The following is a 10,537-nucleotide window of genomic DNA, read 5'->3' as shown; positions in this document are numbered from 1 at the left end:
GGGGATGTTTATATTTATTTATAAATTTTAATATCACTTCAGTGGATTTTAAACTCTCAGAACAAAGCAGAAAGTAGAAATTCAGACCCCTGCTAGGGCCATATGCTAGTTCTTAAATTAACTTGAATAATCTCAGTCATAATCTAAATAGAGGAGAAGTAATTACAGAGTCGTCCCTTTAGTTTCTGCAAGATTTCTTCAGAATCAAATGCAGGCATGTATGCGTACTTCTGCTGCCAGGCAGAACTGGCGTGGCGGAGCTAATCGGTTCTGGTTAACATGACAAACAGCTGTTTGTTTTGTCTCCTCAGGCCTTCATGCAGTGTGCTGCTGAGCTGGTCTATCAGGAGGTGATCCTGCAGCCGGAGAAGATGGTCCTGTGGAACCGGACCATTACTGCCTGCCAGGTGACAACTTTGATTTTGTCCTTGTGGTTTTTTTTTGTTTTCTTCTCCTGAAGATCCTGATGTGATAAAGTCTACCTACGTTTGCTGTCTGGCTCCTCAGGTCCTCCAGAGGGTTGATGACAACACGCTCGTGTCGTACGATGTCTCTGCTGGGGCGGCGGGAGGAGTCGTGTCTGCCAGGTACAGCAGACGCACTGTGGCAGTGTTCAGTAATCCTGTCCGCTTGTGCCCCCTGCTGATCTGAAATGAAATTGAGTAATTAATTTTTCTTTCGTCAGGGACTTTGTTAATGTCCGACGGGTAGAACGCAAACGAGACTGCTACCTGTCTGCTGGCATGGCAACCGACCACAATGCCAAACCTCCGAGCGGTCGCTACGTCAGGTCAGACCACATCTCCGAGAGAAGTCGTCGAGTTGATCTGATACAAGTTGAGGTTTGTACGTTTCAGCGTTCTAACTTGTTTCCTGTCTCTACTGGCGGGCTCAGGGGAGAGAATGGTCCTGGAGGATTTGTGGTCCTCAAATCCAGCAGTAATCCGTCCATCTGCACCTTCATCTGGGTCCTCAACACAGACCTGAAGGTGAGAACATCAGGCTGCCTTTCCAGTACTGGGATGAGCTGGCACTTCTTCTCTAAGATGAAGAGAATTAGGATGTTTTCATTGTACAATAGAGGTTGTCCAACAGTGTCATGAAAAAGTGTCTGCATTTGAAGCAACATTATTTCAAAATTTTTAGCTTTAAGAGTTTGATGGTCACTCTGACTTGCAGATAAAGAGAAATTGGCACTTCATTTTCTGCCGTAAGCTCCGTGCATCTGTTCCTATGTAGTTGGAGCTCCTATGACTCAAAAGCTGGCTTGTCTTGCTACTTCCTTGTCATACTACTACGACTACGAGATTCTACGCCGGTCAGTTTGACACCAGCTGATAGTGTAAAACTGTATTAGAATACATGAACAGAGCTGTGATGGCTGCAGATAGTCACTGGCATGACGAATGCTACACCACATCTTCATGCTTCTCCTCTTTCTAAATCGAGTATCTGTTCCTCTCCGCCCAGGTCCAGGAATGAGCTGTTACATTTTTCTCTTATTAGTGGTTTGCTTCACCTCATCTGAATCATCTGTCCCTCCTGACTCACGTTCAAGTCTTTCCTCTTTTAATTGTAAGAACAGTGTGTTACTCTCACTTCCTCGGGCACCGGCAGACTACTTAGCTGTACTTACCAGTCTGAGCAGCAGAGGGCGCTGGTGCTGCAGCCCAGAGGACAGACTTTACGTGGTGATACAGATCAAACTGAAAAATAAACCCATGATAGAATCATCAAAAATAAACCTTTAAGTGCATCATGAAAAGAAGAGGAATTATTAACAGTGCCTTTGTTTGGTGTTGCAAGGGCCGACTGCCTCGCTACCTCATCCACCAGAGCCTGGCTGCCACCATGTTTGAATTCATGAACCATCTACGCCAACGCATTGCTGACCTGCGGCCTTCTCTCCGCTCCCACCACCTCAGCTAAAACCAGAGAGATGTCCTGTCTGTGCCATACTGGGGCGGGAGATGTCACTTCTGCTTCTTCTTTTTTTTTTGTAAATTCACTATTTTATTTTTAGTGAGTGGCGCCCTCCTGAGGCACAGAGGTGGAAGGAACGTGCTAGCGTGACTGTAAAGACTTCTTCTGTAAGCATAGGAGATGCGAGAATGACGTTCCTCCTCACCCTCACTCAACAGTCACGCTCTTCGTCCTGCGTTTGGACCTAAAGGCGAAGTAAAAACGAACAAATCTCCCCGCGAGGGCCTCCTCCTCGGCTGTTCATGAACCGATGCAGCAGCATGACTGAAGTCCACCAAGCAGCTGTCTCTCTGAGCCTTATCTTACTGCACCCATCCTTGTTGATGTGGTTCATTTTGGTTTTTTATTTTCTCTGTGAATTTTCCACTGCACAGACCCTGACCCCCCCCCCCCCCAACACACACACACACACACATACACACACACAAACACACCTGAAAACAAACTCTTTTCCTGGTCAGCACTGTGATGGATGGGGAAAGAAGTCACTTTTACTGCCTTAATCGCCACAAGAGGGAGTCACCACTGATCACAGCGCCTCAGGCTGGAACTAAGGAATTATTTACATCATCAATACGCCATGTGCGCCGTAGAGCGTCGGGAAACGGTTCAGAAAAAAGAAGTATCGTCACAATTTACCAAAAAAAAAAAAAAAAGTCTTGTTTGTTTAACAGTTAGGAAACTTGAATATATTCAGTTTATTTCAAACAAGGAAAAACCAGCACATCTGCCACATTTTTGAAGCCGGCAACTTCCATGTTTTGCTTGAAAATGACTGCTAATATCAGAATAAGAAAGTTGCATATATAATATATAAAAGTATGAATGCATGGTATTTCGCAGTTGCGTGAGCTAAAACTACAGCCATCAGTGTACTAGGCAGGCATTGCCATCTTAATGATGCCCTGTCAGTCAAGAGTGTCGCTGGCGAACCACTGTGTGGCTCATGTCCTACTTTAGACGCTCTTCCAGCAGCCAGGGGTCAAACGAGCGAGATCAGGGGCAGCTTTATGAGCGTTGCAGATGGAATTTCCACAGTAAATGAAAAATATAAAATGAAGCGGGCCTCCTCAGTGCCAGTAACCTCAACACGTGCAGTAACACAGCAGACTTGATTTTTATTATCACCCTGCATTGATAAGCATCTCTTTGCCTCCAGGCCCTGATGTTCGACACTGAATGATTTTTTTTTTTTTTAAGGGGGAAAAAATTCACTTCCAGCTTGTTTAGTTTCCTTCGATGTTACGTTGATGTACCTCGCACCCCCCCCCCCCCTTCTTCAACTCTTCCTCTTCGGAAGGGAGCGATTGTGCGACCTGGACATCACATTAACAGCATCACATGAACCACGCAGCCTTGAGGCGTTTGGACTTTTTCACACCAGGATGAAGTGATTCCCGTCATAAACACACGATTCGTGACGTTTATCAGGACTGATGGCTACAGTAGTACAGAGGGAATGTAAAAAGAGAATGAATGAAATATATCAACGGTTTTGTGCCTTATCGTACACATCAGCCTTCTTGTTGGCGTTTATTTTAATTGACTCATGTTGCACGGTATGCACGAGTCCTGCCTGTAGTGTTTACTGTTGTATTTGTTTTACAATATGTGTCAGAAGTATGGATCATTTATCAAACATGTTCATTTAAAGTCATGGCAGGAATACTGACCAACATTTTTTATAGTCTTAACCTGTCATGTCTAATAAAATGAAATTATGACAAAAATCCCTCCCTTCACACTTTCTATTTTATATCCTGTCAACATCATTCCTCTAACCCCCCCCCCCCCATTTAATGCATCTTTATAATACCTGTGGTCATGAAAAATGTTTCCCTGCTCATGGAAAATGAACGGAAATGACGTCTTTAAGATTCTGACGTAGCGGGTTCAAGATCTACATGTTCTGGTTGAATATCACGCGTTTCTGAGTAAAGAGGAGAGCGTGATATCCCGGCGGAGAGCTGCAGGTAGTGAAATGAGTGATCATCAAGGAGGCTGTGAGAGAAAAAAACACCTGCCCAAACACATGCAAACAGTGTCGCCCCCTGTCACGTGATGCGGGTCGCCGGTGACCACAAATCTACCGCAAAAAGCAAACGGAAATTCCAGGAAAGCTTAAAATGACCGTTAAAAAAACAATTAAAACTCCAGTTAATTGGGCGGTACGACATTATACAGCGTTCAGTTCGTTTTTTTTTCCACAAGAAAACAGAGGAATAACGCAACGGCGTCGAGTAGGTTTCCCCAGCAACGTGTGGATCTCCGTTAGGGGAGGAGCTACGGAAGCCCGCGACGTACAGGCAGCACGAGATACGGATGGAACGTTTTCAGAGGACATGGAAACAAATGAAGTAGCTCCATAAAATAGAATTCACAAACCCTTGGGAAAAAAAAACACCCAACTAAATCACATGAAAAATTGCCTTTATGAACCCGTGTCTCGCAATTACTGTCCAAAACATCAAAGCTAAGCTAACCGATTTTAAACTTTTTGTAGTCTTCATTTACCTCAGTGATAATCTCATGATCTAATATTATTCAGAGGGGCTAAACTCGTTAATTCACAATACTTTTGTCATGGGTTTTAAATGCTGGACATTTAATGTATTTTTAATTGTTTATCTTCATTAACAGCGGGAGACACTGACTCTTTGTTACTTAACATGTTCTCAAGTCAGCACCATTGAAGCCTCGGGGTGTTTATGGCACGAACCTTTGCACCGTGTGACTTGACTGACTTGAGCCTATGTCACATGCATGACACCCCTACCACTTCAGGAAAGACTGAAGCATAGAATTAAGCGGAGTCTGGATGCCACCCCCCTCACAACACGCTTGTTATCCCATTGCATCAATGCTCACAAGCCTTTGTCTGAACTTTGCTCACAAAAAGAGGAAGAAAAAAACTTCAAAAATAAAAGAAAATCCACACACGTTGTGGCTTCTCGAGTGCTGACACAACAAAGTAAGCGCTGTCATACTTTGTCTGAGATTAATGGTTGAATATTGACAATAGGTAGAGGCTACGTGATGAAATGGATCAAGAATGTGTTATCAGGCTTACAGAAGAAGAAAAGATGTGTTGTCCTCTGATGCAAAACACAATGCTGAGGACAGAAGATGCTGCCACTCACATGATAGTGCTGTGACTGAGTTCCGGGGCAATGGGTGTGTGTATATTAGGATGTGTGTGTGTGTTTTAAATTCACGAGAAAGCGAATATTTCACTGCACTTATTGTCTTCCGTGTGATGAGAAGCAGCAGATCTTGGACTCCCTCCTGCCTGGGCTCCTCTACTGGGACAGAACTGGAGGACCTCCTGCATGTGGAGCTGTGCTGGGACCCTGGAGAATGGGAAAATAAGAATTAGGTAGAGTCTTTAGGGGTCTCGATGACTTTTGTTTTATCCTGTTCTTGAATTTTTTTTTTTTCTTTTTGAATAGGGTGTGAAGACCAGAGGCTGCTAAGAACCCTAGAGGGACCACAGACTGTGAAGCTGGGTACCCGGAAGAATCCAGGGACGTTGTTCTGCTTTTGGAGAACCAGTCAACTTCCCTCTGGATTATCAGACTTTTGACTCTACAAAATAAATGGGTTCAGCTTTTCTGAAATTCTGCTGCTGCTGTTGCGTCACCGCCGATGAAGAGGACGAGGATGAAAAGCAACCTTTAATACCGTAAGTGTGTACTGTACTATTTGGACTAAAACCCACAGTGTGCTGGAGTGAAGCTTGTGTGTGTGTGTGTGTGTGTGTGTGTGTGTGTGTTGGCTGCTCACACAGTCAGGATCCGTTGGAGTATTTCAACCGTGAAGTCCAGAAACGGCGTGATGAAGAGACCAACCTGTGGAGCGAGCCAGGAGATCCCAGCCACTCTGAGAGAGAGGACGACCGAGCCCTTTACTCCCTGCTACAGGCCCGGAACAAGACCCGCATGGGCTCCTCGGTGGGTTCTAGACCTGAAAAAAGGGTTCTCAACCTGAAACTCTGAGTGGAGAAAACGATTTCATTTGATCACATTCATCCAGCTTTAACAGGGATACAATCTGTCTTTGCATAGATTTTATTGAGCGCATGAGAGAAAAGTATAACTGAACTATAAAAGTACAAATGATAAACTACAAAAACTTAATATAATCAAAATGTGGAATTTATAGCAACTCACGAGAAAGGGGCGAGGACTAATCAAGCTAGTCTCCTTCATCCGACTCACTTTTGAACCAGTTTTAACTTTGGAACTGATTTTCTTTTCAACTTGCTGCCTGATAATTTAGTTTTTAATATTTCTTTCAGTTTTGGTTTGTTATTTTAACCAGTTTGAATAAATAAATGAAATGAAAAGAAATCGAGTGAAATAAAACAGCTCAGGCCTGTGCGACTATCAGGCTCCACTCTTTTAACAGGCCCAGATGCTTTTGTTACGTGAGAATGAATTATTAGTTTCTCTGTGACCTTAAGTACACTAGTTGATGTTGATGGTGCAGTTTATTTAAATAAATCTAAATCACTCAAAGGCACAATGAAATTTATGATTCTTTCTGTTGGCAAAAGAGTGCAGTGAGCAGGCGGGAGAGATTAAAAAGTGTGAGATCCACAGGACATGAATGAGACAAAATAAGGCCAAATTCCAGATGCCATAATCTCCGTCATGCTTTTCTAGGGCTACCGCCGCCTGAGTGTTGACATCGAGGCCATGAGAGACACACGCCGAGAGGTCCGAGACAAATGGAGGACAATCCTGGAGAACCTCGGTGGGCTTCACAGATGACGTGGGAGTAAGATTGTCGTTACATTATCCAATGATTAATTTCTCCTTCGTAGGTTTCATGGCGGAGGCCGACTCCCTGCTGACGGTGTCTGCTGGGGCGTCACATGACCGCATGAGGGACGCCACAGCAGCCCGTGCTATGCTTCACACGCTCCACACAGAGACGTCCGTCTTCAGCAGCAGAGAGCCACCTCCGGAGAGATATCTCTTCATCCTGGTGAGAGAGCAGGAATTGTGTGATGGTGGCGTGACCTGGAGCTGAGGTTGCATCACGGCCGTGGGTGGTGGTGGGAGGCTTCTTTAAACTAAAATAACCCTGCACGTGGGGTCCCACCTTCCAGGTATTCCAAGCTAGGGGCGCTTTCCTAAAGCCAAGCCGTTCTCGGAGCCGCTTCCATCAGCACACAAGACCACATACGTCTAAAAAGGCTGAACAGGGAGGGGAGGTTGTCCAACTCAAATACTAGCTGGGAATATGTCGTTCGTCTGGAATTTGGAAGTTACGACTTTCCTTAAACATGAGATGAACTCAGGATGAATTTTGATCTACCCGAAATCGGTGGCGGGGAGGCACACCTCCATTCCTCTGAGGCCTCACATTGGTAGCCTGATAATTGGGATGGCAAATGTGACATAATGAAGTTCAAAGTACACGACCATTCCCTGGAATAACGAAGGTATTGTTACTCTTCAAGCACTTGCAAATAAAACTTGAGTTTTTCAAAGTATTACCTCAAAGTAAAATATTAGTCTTCACCAGGCTGGGAAAGCACCTTTCGTCTATCAGGGGGTATAAGGGTACCAAGTTAAGTGAACAGTAATTATTTTTTGAAAGGGTACCCCCTCCAGCGAACAAGTGTTTGTACTACATTCTGGTGCCTCTATTTTTGAGTGCCAAGTAAATTAAAAACTAAAAGAGGAACTTTAAACACAGCAAAGGCTGCCCCTTTAACGCCGTTATTCCAGTCGTCGCTGTGACGCTGCTCCAACCATTTTCCTTTTCCTTCACAGGATCGTCTCCTGTATCTAGACATCGGCGAGGATTTCCTCGCAAAGGCAAAGCGCTTCTATCCTCCCAGAGATGATTCTGACGAGGAGACGCCGGGGCTCGGCATTAACCTGCCTCTGCTGCTGGCCCGGGTGGAAGCCATGAACGGAGGAGGAGATGAGGAAGAGAGTGGGAGAGAAGATGAAAACTTGAGTGACACAGGTTGAGATCTACTAGCTGCAGTTGCAACAGACATGAGGCAGGGGGCAGTAGTCATCAAAGCTGGAGACTTAGATGATCGAGATCCATGATCCTGGTGTTTCTTGGAAGTTTTAGGCTGAACATTTTCCTCCTCAATTCCCAAAATTTTGTCTTTAATCATCTTCTCTGTGGTCGGGCTCAGAAGTCCTTCTGTTCCTGCTTATTTTTTCTTGTCTTCTCTAACTGCCTGTTCATTGTTCTGCTGTTGTGAACCTTCAGGGTACCAATGTTCCTTCCTCTTTTGTCCTGTGATTATCAGCACTCTGTTCATTCGGTCACATGACTGCTATCACATGACTAGTAAAACCTCAAATGAATAGCTCGCTGGCATGATTTCAGACCCGCACAAATGTGTAAGACGCAAAAATTTTAATGAAATAGCAAATGGAAATGACAGTGAGTATGGTACGTTGGTCTGAAATGGTTGTGTGTGTGTGTGTGTGTGACAATGAGATGTAGGTGTCATTTTTCACCTAAATCATGATGAAATTGTGATAGAATTCTAAATGTCATGTGACAGGCTGTATTCTGGTGTTGTGATGAAATAAAGCTGCAGCTTGAATCCTATCATGTGCACAACGTTACGTGTTGAGGTCATCTCCAGGCAGAGAATGAAATGAGAATTTGCATTGCTATCAGAAGCCTGAAATTGAAATAGAATAGGCTCTGTGAATGTTTGGCGATTCAACAGATATGGGAGCGAAGCAGAGGAGCAACACAAGGCTCCTCAGTCAGCTCCTGTGGCCTCACGTGGCCTGCCGGCTGTGCACCCGTGGCTGGCTTCCTCTATGACCTGCATGCATACCACAAAGCCCGGTCTGGTGGGGCCTGTCCGGTGTCCGATCATCCCGCTGGGATGCTGTTTTGGTGATCAGCTGCTGGTTGTTGTTGTTGTTGTTGTTACATAAGAGAGAGAGACGCTGGTGATATCTGCTGGCCTTCCTGTGCATAGATATACAACTACAGTAGCTGGAAACACTTGTGCTGCTGATATTGAGCTCCAACTAAAGAGTGTGTGTGCGTGTGCGTGTGTGTGTGTGTGTGTGAGAGAGAGAGAGAGAGTGAGAAAGACAGTGAGTGAGTGAGTGTAAGTGTTATAAAGCCTCCCGAGGCAAACAGTTATTTATTATTCTGGGCTTTATAAATACAATCAAACCTTAAATCAAATCAGAATAAATAACTTTGCCTTGCATTCTTCTTACTCCAAAGTGGGGGCAAATCTAATATCACACCTTTGGGGGGTGTCATTGAGAGCCTTCTAAAATCTCATTTCGTTGGAATGGATATGATATTTTGATTTACAGCAGTAATACTTTCAAAGAATAGTAATATTTTTACAAAATATAACCTCGCCCCAATGAAGGAGGAGCCCAGTTCTATCAGGAATGTTGCAACATATGAATTAAATGTATGACTACGCAGCCCAATATGAGCCAGTTCCTGACGGACTTTTTGAGTCACACAACTCACCTCTAATTTGGCCTGAATTCCAGCTTTCAGCCCAGGGTCCTGGGAGCCCGGCGGTCAGGGGCCTGGGAGCGATCGCTCCCATTTGCTGCTAATGACCAGCTGATGCATTTCAAATATGTCAGAAATTTTGGACAAACGTCACCCTGCTCTTGCATTAGTAGCAGAGCCATAAGCCCATTTTCCTAATTACACCATGTGGCCGACTGAGAGTCTTCATGTCCAATGCCGCGAGGCCGGTTGGTTCAGCTGTGCTTGAACGCCCGTTTGATGTGTCTTCCTCCTCCAGTCATGACAGACATGATCCAGAGACAAGTTTGCCTCGGCAACAACAACCTCTCCACAAACCTCTGCAACTCTTTAACAACTTCTCCTTCTGTTCAAGGTGAAGAAAAAGACTTCCTTGGAGCTCTCAAAGGAATGTTCACTCCCAAATGTCAATAGCAGAATGTCTGCTGGGGCTCACGGACTGATTGGGACCCACCAAGGAGGTCATGATCTTGGTGGTGTGTCTTTTTTTTTGACTGTCAGCAGGATTTAACAAAAAGCTGTGTGACCAAACTATTATACACCAAATCTAAACTCGTTGGAGTGATGATGTATGGACCACAGAGTAATCCATCAAATATCGGGGCTCATTTGTCATCGCGCCACCGCGTGGCTGGGTCAGGGCCACTCATGGCTGCTTGCTGTTTTGATTAATGCCTCAGCACAAGTGAGCCAGGGCCTGAACGTTCATCTCGGCTGAAGTGCTTTCTGAGTACTTTCGTGTTCTTTTCGGGGCGCTTAGATGAAGTTTAATGGTGCTTGAGCAAACCCTTAAAAAGAGCCAAAAGTCACATTTGCTGCAAAGGAAGCACTCTGTGCAGGAGGCTCTTCGATGTCATCTCAGTTTCATTCCACTGTCACAGAAAGAACAATCCGCCTCACTTGAACTTGCACTCACCCACTATTTTTTCTTTATTTACCACCTCCTGACAGGCCCAGGCGTCATCCTGCAACTGCCCTTCTCCTCCCTCCCTCTTTGCCTTCCTCCCACTCCCCTTCTCCTTCCTGGTGACAGCCC

General features: G+C 44.9%; 2 protein-coding genes across 4 annotated transcripts in view; both read left to right on the top strand.

Annotated features, from left to right (window-relative positions):
- The window catches only part of stard3 (StAR related lipid transfer domain containing 3), a 9,549-nt gene extending 5,858 nt beyond the window's left edge, over nt 1–3,691 (top strand). For all 3 annotated transcript variants that reach the window (XM_086185509.1, XM_086185510.1, XM_086185511.1), the window contains exons 11-15: nt 312–407; nt 508–587; nt 686–790; nt 896–989; nt 1,807–3,691. In XM_086185509.1, coding sequence (XP_086041635.1) covers nt 312–407; nt 508–587; nt 686–790; nt 896–989; nt 1,807–1,929 — 498 coding nt within the window. In that variant the 3' untranslated portion in view covers nt 1,930–3,691. The remainder of the gene's footprint in view (nt 1–311; nt 408–507; nt 588–685; nt 791–895; nt 990–1,806) is intronic.
- A 1,514-nt stretch (nt 3,692–5,205) lies between these two features.
- LOC147244781 (melanoregulin) lies at nt 5,206–8,565 on the top strand. Its single transcript, XM_086184952.1, has 6 exons — nt 5,206–5,359; nt 5,433–5,665; nt 5,771–5,933; nt 6,648–6,738; nt 6,809–6,972; nt 7,767–8,565. The coding sequence occupies exons 2-6, from the start codon at nt 5,580–5,582 to the stop codon at nt 7,968–7,970; spliced, it is 708 nt and encodes a 235-aa protein (XP_086041078.1). The 5' UTR covers nt 5,206–5,359; nt 5,433–5,579; the 3' UTR covers nt 7,971–8,565.
- The last annotated feature ends 1,972 nt before the right edge of the window (nt 8,566–10,537 follow it).

The sequence above is a fragment of the Aulostomus chinensis genome, chromosome 18 (genome assembly GCF_037954235.1).
Source record: "Aulostomus chinensis isolate RoL2024-O1b breed Wild chromosome 18, RoL_Achi_v1.0, whole genome shotgun sequence".
NCBI classification, from domain to species: Eukaryota; Metazoa; Chordata; class Actinopteri; order Syngnathiformes; family Aulostomidae; genus Aulostomus; species Aulostomus chinensis.
Note: the sequence above shows the minus strand (reverse complement) of the source record. Positions and strands in the feature narration are given on the sequence as shown.